This window comes from Hyperolius riggenbachi, chromosome 11, assembly GCF_040937935.1.
Source record: "Hyperolius riggenbachi isolate aHypRig1 chromosome 11, aHypRig1.pri, whole genome shotgun sequence".
NCBI lineage: Eukaryota > Metazoa > Chordata > Amphibia > Anura > Hyperoliidae > Hyperolius > Hyperolius riggenbachi.
In genome coordinates, this window is record NC_090656.1 from 192198623 (window position 1) to 192212015 (window position 13393).

At 44.0% G+C, this 13393-nt stretch overlaps 1 protein-coding gene across 4 annotated transcripts in view; it reads right to left on the minus strand.

Annotated features, from left to right (window-relative positions):
- Positions 1-3412: 3412 nt before the first annotated feature.
- CCDC85B (coiled-coil domain containing 85B) overlaps positions 3413-13393 on the minus strand; it is a 32501-nt gene continuing 22520 nt past the window's right edge. For 3 of the 4 annotated variants that reach the window (XM_068261388.1, XM_068261391.1, XM_068261389.1), the window contains exon 2: positions 3413-6677. In XM_068261388.1, coding sequence (XP_068117489.1) covers positions 5771-6376 — 606 coding nt within the window. In that variant the 5' untranslated portion in view covers positions 6377-6677 and the 3' untranslated portion in view covers positions 3413-5770. Of the gene's footprint in view, positions 6678-9972; positions 10121-13393 lie in introns of those variants that run through there. The other variant, XM_068261390.1, reaches the window with a different exon arrangement.

The window sequence follows — 13393 nt, forward strand, 5'->3', positions numbered from 1 at the left end:
TCAGCTTGTTTAATTTTTAGGATACCACAGAACCCCTTTAAAGAGACTCCGTAACAAAAATTGCATCCTGTTTTTTATCATCCTACAAGTTCCAAAAGCTATTCTAATGTGTTCTGGCTTGCTGCAGCACTTTGTACTATCACAGTCTCTGTAATAAATCAATGTATCTTTCCCTTGTCAGACTTGTCAGCCTGTGTCTGGAAGGCTGCCAAGTTCTTCAGTGTTGTGGTTCTGCTATGCACTCCCCCCTCAGGGGGGAAAGAAACACACAAATGATCTCTTGAGATTCAAAAGGAAGGCTGTATACAGCCTGCTTGTGTATGGATGTATTTTCTATGTGTGGACATACTGTACATCAACCTACTTCCTGTTTTGGTGGCCATTTTGTTTGTTTATAAACAAACTTTTAAAAACTGTTTTTAACCACTTTTAATGCGGCGGGGAGCGGCGAAATTGTGACAGAGGGGAATAGGAGATGTCCCCTAACGCACTGGTATGTTTACTTTTGTGCGATTTTAACAATACAGATTCTCTTTAACATGAAAACTGGTAGTTTTGGGGACACAAAATAAACTTGACCAATATAAATCTGAGGGCGAATTGTAACTGTTTCTCGCTCTGCAAAAAAGGTATTTTATTTGGTGCTATCTATGGCTGTTGGGAAGATTTCCACATTTCCTGGCTGTGATGAAAATTCTCACAGATGAGGACTGATTTTTTTCCTCAGGAATTTAGTTTATGCAGCCCCTTTTAATGCAAATGTTTTTTTTAACCTATAGCCTAATACTTCCTGCCTACTTCAGATACACAATTTAAACAAAAGTTTTACAATTATAGGAAATACTTGAATTATCTGTGGTAGTCATGTGACCCATGCTGCTCCCCATAGTCCTCTTATGTGAGCTGGAGGGGGAGGAAGTAAGGGGATGTGTGGGCAAGCAGCTACTCAACCACCCAACCCAAACAAAAGTGAGAGGGGGCATAGCTGAGCTGCTACCCAACCACCCTCCCAGAGGGGGCAATAGAGAAGGGTGGGATGGCTGAAGTGGTGGCGGGAGAACTTGATCTTACAGAACAGCAGATAGCATAAATATTAAGGGATTACTATCCCAGAAAATGTAAAATACATGTAAACTAATACAAATAAGAAGTACATTTCTTCCAGAGTGAAATGAGCCATAAATTACTTTTCATCTATGTTGCTGTCACTTACAGTAGGTAGTAGAAATCTGACAGACAGGTTTTGGACTAATCCATCTCTTCATGGGGGATTCTCAACATGGCCTTAAGGGTCTGTTTCCACTACACGCAGATTGGATGCAGAAAAACTGACTCCACCTCCCACCTGACTATGAGCCAACCAATGTGGCTCTCTCATATATTGAGTATATGAGAATATGGTGAGGCGGGTGGATTGCAGAGGAGGGGTCACTTCCACTCCCCAAAGCACGCATACAGAAGGACTCCTCAGGGCTATCTGCAGAGGGAGAGGTAAGGCTGGGCACTGTGCAGCCTTATCCTTTGTTCACTTTTTAAAGTCTAGGACACTGGTCACTGTAACTATTTAAACAATAATCAGCGGTAGGGAACCTTTGCTCTCCAGCTGTGATAAAACTACAAATCCCAACATGCATTTGCCTTTGTTAATCATGACTGTGGCTGTCAAGACTCCTGCAATGCATTGTGTAGTTCCTTGACAGCTGGAGAGCCTAGGTTCCCTACCCCTTATTTCCTGGCTTTTAATTTAGGTTTCGGTAAACTGTAAGTTCAAAATGATTCATGGGGGAATAGGATAGGTAGGAAGCTTCTATTTTTGATTTGATTCCTGCACTCTCCACTCCATGATGTAGCTGCAGCTTTGGAACTGTTTTTCAACCAAGCCTCCACTGAAAATGAATGAAAGCTTAACTTTAAGGCACTTCTGGAGCTGACACTGCTGCATTACATGGAGCTGCACTGGATCGGAGGGGACAGCATTCAGGATATTTGTATTCAATACTGATATTTGTAAAAACAAAACCAAAAAGCTTTTTCCCCCAGAGCAATCCTATATAGCCGATCTAAACTCACAGATTAGGTATTCTGTATAGGGACCTGCGACAGTCACCCTAATGGGATCTTTTTTGGCCACATTCCTGTTTGCAGATAGGAGTTGAACTCATTGTCCTTATTTTTCTCCTACAGTAAAGTCCTGTACAGACACCAGATTATAAGTGTCCAAAATGGACATTCATGATTGTTTCAGCTTAAAGTCTTCCGTGATCGTTCAGGTCAAGCTGACCTACACAAAGCTTAAAGGGCCATTATCACTGACATTTGTAAACTTTAAAATACATACATATAAAATGTACATATCTCCCAGAGTAAAATAATAATAATAATAAATGACCTTTTCCCTATGTACTGTCACTTACAGTAGGCAATAAAAAGCTGACAGATTTTGGATTAGTCCATGTCCTCATGGGGATTCTTGGTATTAACTTAATTCTGTAAAAAAAACCTCCCTGCAAAGGATCTATATACAAAGATGTCAGACAGCTTTGCTACTCTTTTGCACACTATTTTGAAAGTTGAACTGAGCAACTGCAGTTCAGTAAGTGCATTTGAAAATAAAAGAAATAACAGAGAATTCCCCATGAGGAGATGGACTAGTCCAAAACCTGACAGATGTCAGATTAGTACTATCTATTGTAAGTCACAGTGAAATAGGAGAAAAGCAATTTATAGGTCATTATACTCAGGGAGAAATGTACATTTATATGCATGTATTTTAAAGTTTATAATGTTCCATGGTAGATGTCCATCAAGTTAAATGTATTGTTCTACTTAGATCAGATGCCTTGAGGTTGGCTAAATCATGATCACATGTTCAACCCTCTGAGGTCTACTCATGCTTAATTTGGAAAATAACATTTACCATATGCTAATAGATTTGTAGCAGATGAGTAAAATGATCCGATATTTCTCTGTTGATTAGTTTCCTGATATTAGGTTTGATAGGATTTCAGCAGAAATGTGATCAAATACTGATCATGCTACCTCCAGTCTTCAATGCAGTACAAAGCTATGCAGCCGCCAATCAATACTTGATCGATAAAGGAGATTGAAGTTTAATCTAGACTGCCAAAATATTTAATAGATTTTTATTAGATTTAATATTTTTACGTAATCTCAACTATTAAAAGTATTGAATACGCTTTATCAGATATGTAGGAAGGATAAATACCCACAATCAACTTTTGGCACCCCAAAACAATTACTTGTGATCTCAGGCGCAAAACTAGAGTGTGCAGGTGATCGACCACCTCGCTGACAAGTGTTCAGTTGTCCGTCGTTTTGGAACACTATTACCAACTGTTATTCTTGCAGGAATTTCTACTGAAGTATACCACAGCACTGTGCTTTAAATCCCTCCTACCCCCCCCCCCCCCCTCCACAAAATAGTACATTCTGCTATACAGAGAGCCTAGCAGCATGCCTGTAAACTTTCACCTGAAATAATTACTAACAATAGTTTCAGGTAAGAGAGAATTAAAAAATATACATAGCTATTGGCTTCTCTGGTGGATGATTCATAGGCAAATACAGGATTTATGCCTATAGAGCTGAAAAGTAGACTATCCCAAGGAAGAAGGAGAAACTGTGCAGTATTTTCTGAAAGTCAAACATCTCAAGATTTGTTGACTGGTGATTTCTACAGTTACTCATAAATAAAAGTTTGTCATCTCCTGTCTCCTGTGGCTGGAGAGTGTACTGGCTCCGACACAGGAGACCTGGGATTGAACCTCGGCTCTTCCCGTTCAGTAAGCCAGTACCAATTCAGTAGGAGACCTTGGGCAATACTCCCTAACACTGCTACTGCCTACAGAGCATGCCCTAGTGGCTGCAGCTCTGGTGCTTTGCGTCAGCCAGGAGATAAGTGTGATGTTATTTGTCTTGTCTACAGGGATCATCCATAGATAGGTATGTATCTCAGCACTAGGAAAGGCAGTGGATCACCTACATCTACCTGCAAGTCTCTGGCAAAATTCTGCTCTGTACTCCGTAATCTTCAAAAGTGCTGATTGCATCGTTCAGTTTGTTCAACAGAAAACAGTAACGTTAACAACCACTCACACAAAGGCTTCCTAGCATGCTAGGAAATCTTTGTATGTTATAACGAACAATTCCAACAAAACAAGCGTGCTAGTTACTGCACTGAAGGGAACCCCTACACAGCCAGATCGTTGTCCAACGATGTTGTCCATCAATGCGACAATCCGCTGAAAGGACCCAGCTGTGCACGGCCCTTCAAACCAGAGGAACACATCTATTGTACTTTTCACCACACCTACACATGCCAACTAACCCTGTTTCAGTGCCCCCCATTTACTATAACATGGGCACAGAAGTGAACTCTATGGTTCTGTGTGCATTCTTGTGATTTCAAGAAAAAAAAAAGTATTGAAATGCGTAGGTGCTCAGGTAGCAGCAATGTAAGAAACAACAAATAAATCCCTGAACAAACAGGAAGTTGAAGATTACACTATAGACACACAAGAATTGTAGTCTGGGAAAATGACACGTATGTAAGGATGTGTTTTTTTTCTGGCTTTATACATACAGAGATTGTTTATCGAGAACTAAGACTGCACTATCTCTCTCCTGTGTATATACAAAGATCACTGAATGGGGACAGACATTGTATTGCGTCTCCTACTTCAATATACAGAGATCGGTGACAAGTAATAAAGACTGTAGCATCGCTCCTCTATATACAGTTTATACAGAAACCAGTGACTTGTATGTGTACAGTATCAGTGACAAGCACTAGAGGTTGTACCATCTCTCCCCTGTACATATACATAAGCCAGTGACTGTATGTACAGAGAACAGTGACAAGTACTACAGACTGTACCATCGCTCCCCTGTATACAGTATATACAGAAACCAGTGACTTGTATGTGTACAGAATCAGTGACAAGTATTTTAGAGATTGTACCATCTCTCTCCTGTACATATACATAAACCAGTGACTGTATGTACAGAGAGCAGTGACAAGTTATAGAGACTGTACCATCTCTCCCCTGTACATATACATAGACCAGCGTCTGTATGTACAGAGAGCAGTGACAAGTTATAGAGACTGCACCATCTCTCCCCTGTACATATACATAGACCAGCGTCTGTATGTACAGAGAGCAGTGGCAAGTTGTAAATACTGTACAGTCTACCCCCTGTACTTATACAGAAACCAGTGACTGTATGTACAGAGAAAAACGACAAGTCGTAAAGACCGTACAATCTGTGCCCTGTACATATACTAAAACAGTGACTGTATATGTACAGAGAGCATTGACAACTTGTAGTGACCTCACGATCTCTCCACCAGTGTCTGTATATGTTCAGAGTGTGGACCAATCACTGTACTACCGCTATACTGGAGAGTGAGAGAGAGATCAATGTCAGGAAGGCGGGTCTGTACTATCGCTAACTGAGTGAAACGTGTACTATCCCTACATGTATATTTACAGTGATTGAGATCCAAAACTGTACTACCAGCTGTGTATATGTCTTTGTTCGTCAGCTTATTTACAGAACACAATACATGGCTTCAGAATTTGGTGTGTACAATATATACACAAAGCAGTGTATGGGTAAAAAGACCAAGCTGTTGCCCCAGATTCCCTCACCCCTATCAGTGACCCCCCCATGAATCCCTGTTTAGATGCCAGAAGTCTTTGTCATTCACAGCCATTTACATTCACCATATTGGGATGTCAACCCGCTTTCAGTCATCAGGTGAACAAACAACATGGAGTTGGTCTGGGCTTCCAACACTGCCCGTACTGGAGCTCCCATCTCCCAAGTCTCGTGGTCCACAAGGTAAAAGACTAAGCTCTGATGAAGCCACGGGGCTAGCGTGATGCCTTATGGATGCTCCATCTTCCTCTAGAGCCAGAAAGACTTCAGAAAGACACGTGTTTTCCCTCACAAGCTCGTCTTGTCGCCTCTCCAGCTCAGCAAGTTTTTTAAGATATCCACCCAAGTCCTCCCGTAAAACTTTGGCCGCGTGATAGCCAAATAACTGCCACTCGCTCGCTAGTTTCTTGCTTTTTAACCTGTCGTCATCCAAGAAGCAGCAGAGGTCTTTCAGCTCTCTGTTCTCCTCCTGTAGACGATGGTTGACTTGTTTTAACTCACGAATCTCTGTGAGGTGACCTTGCAGCTGACGGTTGACCTCTTTGATAAGACGACCCCTTTGGATGAGGGCTGCCATTTTTTCAGCTTCCTCTTCTCTCAACTTCCTTACAAGTTCCTCCTTGCTATGAGCCAGCATTTCCTCATCAGTCATCTTGGAAAGGTCTCGACCCAACAGGCCACATTCCTCGTTCATCCTGTATATCCTCCGTATCAGCTGAGGTGAGAAGATCTGGAATTTTTGCTTTGACCCTCCTGCTCACAGGGGTTTCAAATATTCCTCACGAAATTAGGGAAGAAAGCAGTTGGTAAATTGAGTCTCGTAAAACCTTTTACAGTAGGAGAAGCAGATGAGCTGAAATGTGAGATTGTACACTTTCATTGACCTGGGACTGCCCAGGCTTGCTTTGATCTTTCCAGTAGATGCCTATTAACTAGTCTTTTTGTCCACATTCCTCATTTTATGGATGTGTATCAAGAGTAGAGTTAGCTTGTATCTAAAAAGAAAGAACAAAAAACAGTAGTCAAGTATTTATAAATTCATTTCTAACTATATATATTTATAGATACACATAAAAGATAGTTAGGAAGACGGACCAATAGACAGATAGAAATACACATTTTGTTGATTTGCAGTTTAAAATGAAAGCAAACCTGAAGTGAGAAAATCACTTCAGGTTTCATACATGTCTATGTAGAGCAGTGTTTCTCAAACCTGTCCTCGTGACCCCCCCAGTGGAGCATGATTGAAAGGCAACTTCTACAATGCACAGGTGGGGTAGTAAGTGTCCCAGCTAGGTGGATTCCGTGTAGCTGAGACATAACTGAGGTTGCCTGCAAAACATGCACCGTTGGGGGAGGTCACCAAGGCTGGATTCTGGAAAGACCACAAAGGCCTGGGCATTGGGCGGCAGAAGCCAAAGGAGGCACCTGGACATGAAATAGGGGCTGCTACATATGAAAGAGGAGGCTGGAAATGGGGCGTAAGATGAAAAGGGGAAACTGATGCTCATAAAAAAGAAAAGGGCTGATTTTCTAGACTTCCTATGTTCATTTTTTCTGCATCTCTCTTCTCCTTCTCCTTTTTTCTTCTCTCGCTTTTAGCTCTCTCTACTACTTTCTTCTTTAATGAAATTTATGCTCACAGGTTGATTGCATCTGCCCGTCCTTATTTCGTAGTTATTATGTTTGTAATGTGCGACTTCATATTTTGTGTGGAATTGCCTTTTCTTTACTGGTTATTGTGTTTCTTCTATATATCTATGTTTTGCAATGTAATTTTCAACTGGCAGAAAATGTATAAATCCGGCCATCTGGCCTGGAGGGTCACGAGGACAGGTTTGAGAAACACTGATGTAGAGGGAAGGTCCCTTCATTCCTGCACCACCCCCAGTTGAAGTTATTCTTCCTCCTAGGTCTTTAACCACTTGCCGACCGCGCACTCATACCGCGCGTCGGCAAAGTGGCAGCTTCAGGACCGCCGGCTGCAGGCTAATTAATCAGGAAGCTCGCGCGAGCGGCTGCTTCCTGTCAATTCACGGCGGGGGGCTCCGTGAATAGCCTGCGGGCCGCCGATCGCGGCTCGCAGGCTAAATGTAAACACAAGCGGAAATAATCTGCTTTGTTTACATTTTTACAACGCTGCTAACAGTAGCAGCGTTGTACCAGATCAGCGATCCCCGGCCAATCAGCGGCCGGGGATCGCTGTCACATGACAGGCAGGAGCCTGTTAGAGGCTGCACAGGACAGATCCGTTCCTGTGCAACCTCGGATCTCCGGGGAAGGGAGGGAGGGAGAATTTCGCCGCGGAGGGGGGCTTTGAGGTGCCCCCCCCCCCCCCCCCGCAACACTCAGGCAGGCAGGAGTGATCAGAGCCCCCAGCACATCATCCCCCTAGTGGGGAAAAAAGGGGGGCGATCTGGTCGCTCTGCCTGGTGTTTGATCTGTGCTGGGGGCTGTAGAGCCCACCCAGCACAGATCAGCTAAAACAGCGCTGGTCCTTAAGGGGGGGTAAAGGGTGGGTCCTCAAGTGGTTAACCCTCGGGCAGCCTTCAGACCTACATTCACTGTATGGTCAATTTTGCTGTAAGCTTCAGGTCATTATCATTTTGGAAAGTGAACCTTCTTGCCATTGAAAGCCAGTTTTCTTAAAGAATTTAATGGCATTTTGCCCTAAACATTTATCCTACTGTCCCGACAACTGCCCTGATCCCTGTTACAGATAAACACCCCCACAACAGGATGCTACCAACCTCCATGCTTTACTGTAAGTATGGTGAATTTTGAATGGTGAGCAATGTTGACTTTCCGTCAGATATACTGCTTGGTCTTGAAGCCAAAGAGTTCGATTTTAGTTACATCTGACCATAATTTTTTTTTCCATTCAACCTCAGAATCTTTAAGCAGCACTTAGGGCTGGTGCACACCAAAAACCGCAAGCAGATCCGCAAAATGCTAGCAGATTTTTAAACGCTTTTTTTTATTTTTATGAGGCGTTTTGCTAGCGTTTTGCGGATTGCTGCTGCGGTTTTCAGTATAGTAGATTTCATATATTGTTACAGTAAAGCTGTTACTGAACAGCTTCTGTAACAAAAACGCCTGCAAAACCGCTCTGAAGTGCCGTTTTTCAGAGCGGTTTGCGCTTTTCCTATACTTAACATTGAGGCAGAAACGCACCCGCAATCCAAAAAATGCCTCACCCAGGCATTTTTCGTTTCTGCAAAACGCCCCCCGCTCTGGTGTGCACCACCCCATTGAGATACATTGACCAAGCAGATCCGCAGCCGCAAGCGGATCTGAAAACGCCCAAAAAGCCGCTCGGTGTGCACCAGCCCTAACTCAGAGATTAACTGAGTCTTAAAGGAAGTAGAAGGTGACAAACTGAATCAGAGCCCATAAATAGGTAAGGGCATTGTTGCAGACACTTGGTGGTCTCCATAGTTTCCCAAGAAGCTCTAGTTGGGCGCACTTGTGCAAATGCTCAGAAAACACCGGCAGTGTGGGCAAAGGGGTGGCACTGAGCTAGTGTGCATGTGTGGCCAACTAGATCCGGTTCAAAGGCCAGTGACTTCCTCTGGTCAGGGTCTGTACTGGAACGATTTGCATGGAAACCGAGCCTCTCAGGAGAAAACAGACCCCGTGGTAAGTGTCTGTAACAATGCCCTTACCTATTTATTGGCTACGATTTGCCTTCTCCCCCTTCCCGCGCATTTTCCCCATCAGTATTTCTTTAATGTGGTCTTCCTTCAGAAGTGACTGTTTTGTTGCAACCCTCCCATCCATGCCACATTTGTAGAGCACTTGCTAAAGCGCATCCGAGATGAAAAACTAACTATAACAAGTAACTTGTCTATATATCTTATCTAAAGTTTAGATAGTTTACACAGGAAATCTAGCTGCAAACAGCTTTAATAGAATATGATTATTTCTACCTGTGCTGCAATGACAGCAGCCATGTTGTTTGTAAACATTACACTGGTCCAGGCTTATCTGCATTTTGAGAAAAAAAAAAACCCTCCTCCCTCTGCCTCTGAAATCTCTGGCTAGTAATACCTCCCCCTCCTCCTGCCCAGACTGAGCTCCCATGAGCCCTTGCTACTGTCTGAAAGGCTCTCTGAAAACCTGTGCGGCGTGGCTTGTTTAGTTTATAGGGAATTAGAGTATTAAAACAAAAACAAAAAAGTATTTGGCTTGAGGAATGCCCTATAAACAATAGGAAAGGAACACAATTATGCAATGAGTAAAAGTTAATCTCGGATCCACTTTAAATTGTTGTCACAGGCATACAATTACCATCTTAATTATAGACTTTACTGTGTCGCCAGGGGTTGATAAAGCCCTTGAAATTGTTCGGTATCAATCTCCTGACTTGTGCCTGTCCACAGCTTTATCTCTTGACAGCCACCCATTAGCTGATTGTTATGCTGAAGTACTCAAAATGATTACAGTTGATCACAGGTGGAAGCCAATTAACCTGGTGTGCAATAAACAAGATAATTAGTTACGCCTGAGTTTATGACTTTACAAGTTTGTTTGTTGTTTTTTTTAGTCTGGGGGATCCTTTATTCATCCCAGTGATTCTGAGTTTTTCTTTTTCTGACACGTTGCTCTGATATCTTTCACTTTGCTGCTATATGGTGCATTTAGCAAAAGCACCTGGAAAAAATATTTCTTTTTGTGCTTAAAGTGAACTTGAGGCTAACCTTGGATACAAAAACACATACTTACCTAAGAAAAGAGAAGCCTCTGGATCCTATAGGCTTCCCATGCCATCCTCCGGTCCCCTGTAGTCAAGCGTGGCCCCCCTGAAGAAATCCAATTGTGCCCAACTGGCACATATGTGCTTGTTATTGTATTATACCTGATTTAAAAATGAACTGACAGCCCCATATGTAGTATCTCACTCATCAATCAATCTATTAAGATGAAAAGGCTGGGCCGAGGCAGAGGCTGGAAAGGCTCCAGCCTCTGGGCGCAGGGCTACAAGGGCACCAGGAGGAGGGCCTGGGATGGGAACCTACCTAATACTGGGGGTACGTCTGGCTATCTAAACTGGGTGGGGGGGTCTTCCTAATAGTAGTAGTAGAACCAATACTGGGGCAGGCACAATTCATGGGGGGCACTACTCGAGATCTCCGCCTCTAGTGCTAGAGAACTTTGTCCCGGCCCTGATGAAAACACGTAAAAAAAAAATAATCTACACTGGGTTTATCCTACAACAGTCACAACACTCTAATAACAAAAATATATTATAAAAATGTATAAATGCATGGAAAAATGGATAGATAACCATATAAAAAGCACAAAAAAGACCCCAGTATGACTATTAGATAGAAACATTCCAGGAGCTTTCTAATCCAATATCTCCCTACCCTCCCCACAGGATGATAGACCAGCTCAACACCATGTAGAAGAAAAAAAACATGTTGCCATGGTGAACGGTGGAGAAACAGCTGAAAACATATGACATATTTGTCTTACAAGTACAAAAGGCATCTTGTATCTCTTGCAGAGTATCCCATAAATTATATATTTTTCGTAACACAGTTGATAAACAATTAGCTAACCATAGAAGAAACTACTGCAGTAGCAGTAAGATGCATATCACAATCTATATATATATATAATAGGCTAAGTGCTTCAACCTTCAAGCAAGAAGAAGAAGTAGCGCCCTGCCCCCAGGGTCGGTCCAAGCAAGAAGAAGGGGCCGGTCCAAGCAAGAAGAAGAAGTAGCACCCTGCCCCCAGGGGCAGTCCTACACTTGCCGCCGAGCTGGAGGGGGTAGCGGGCAGGAAGGGGGTATTGGGCACAGCGGCGGGGAGGGGGGGGTCAGAGCCCCCCTCCCTCACCTGGGTCCCCTACCTGCACTCCCCCCCCCAGCTTAAGTTCAGCAGCAGCCGCCACTATTAGTAAGAGGCAGTGGGCGGGGATAACTCACCTCTTCCGCGTTTCAGTGTGGTCACTTCCTGCAATGCCGTCCACTTACAATACAGAGGACAGCATTGCAGGAAGTGACGACAGTGGAACGCACGCTGGAACGCGGAAGAGGTGAGTCACCCCCCCCCCGCTGCCTCTTACTAATAGTGGCGGCGGCTGCTGCTGAGCTTAAGCTGGAGGGGGAGCGCAGATGGGGGACCCAGGTGAGGGAGGGGAGGTCCAACCCCCTCCCCGCCGCTGTGCCCAATACCCCCTTCCTGCCCGCTACCTTCTTATGCGGCGTATGCTACGCCACAGGTCCGCTAGTATTTGATAATGGAACCCCACAAGGGTAAGATGTTTTACCTGACATGATAGTCTTCCCACTATTTGCAAGCCTAAGTTATCTGCAGTCAAAATGGAACTCTGCATAGGCAGCTTAGGCTAGGATAACAGCGGCCATATTTCCCGTAACAGCGGGAATACAACAGATCAGAAAAGCGGCGCTGAACGATATCTACGGATTGCGTCGCATACAGTGAAGAACAGTGAAGCATACAGTCAATGAAAATGATGCTTCATTGTGACTATTAGTGGAATTGCAGTGTGGTAAGCCATGTTACAAAGCGTCAAGCACCCATTATGCCGCGATGCACCACTGTAAACGTATCCTTATATTTGACGTAGAGTGATTTTGGCGCAATCATAGACAGTAATGAGAATTACAGCCATAGCAGCGGTCAGTTACTAATTTGGGTGCTCAAATGCCGGAGCTCAAATTACTCTTCCAGACACAACTGCAGCACATGCACAGCGGCAGTCCATCATTGATTACCAAAGGCCACAACTGTAGCACATGCACAGTGGCAGTCCATCAGTGATTACCAAAGGCCACAACTGCAGCACATGCACAGCGGCAGTCCATCAGTGATTACCAAAGGCCACAACTGCAGCACATGCACAGCGGCAGTCCATCAGTGATTACCAAAGGCCACAACTGTAGCACATGCACAGTGGCAGTCCATCAGTGATTACCAAAGGCCACAACTGTAGCACATGCACAGTGGCAGTCCATCAGTGATTACCAAAGGCCACAACTGTAGCACATGCACAGTGGCAGTCCATCAGTGATTACCAAAGGCCACAACTGTAGCACATGCACAGTGGCAGTCCATCACATTAGTGATTACCAAAAGCCACTACTGCAGCACATGCACAGCGGCAGTCCATCAGTGATTACCACAAGCCACAACTGCAGCCCAGGCACAGCAGCAGTCCATCACATTAGTGATTACCAAAAACCACAAGCCACCAATCAGATGCATATCACAGAGGCCTCCTCAGTAATCCAAATAGAACAGTGCTTGGCCAAATAGACAATATCAGGCGCAGTGTCCAGCAAAACTGTAATCAGCAGTAGCACATAATGCTTCTAAATGTATGGCTCCCAACCTTGCTCATAATCCTCTACACTGCTTTGCAAAACTTCAGGACAGCATATTGGCCTAAGTTCATCAAAGTCGGGTAAGCACATCGCTCAAGCTGGTGATGTGGGATCTACCCAGACGTCCTTTGAGATCTACTCATAAATCACGATCTAACCAATGGGCAGTTCTAGACTAGAGACTCTAATGGTGGTATTTCCACCACAAGGGGCTTGATTGACAAAGCCGTGATAACTCTTATCACCGGTCGCGCTAGCGTTTTGCACGTGCTATAACGTGCGGAACATTTTCGTGCACAAACGCGAATTTGCATGCACAATCGTGGCCATTTTCACGCAAAGACGGCCACGATT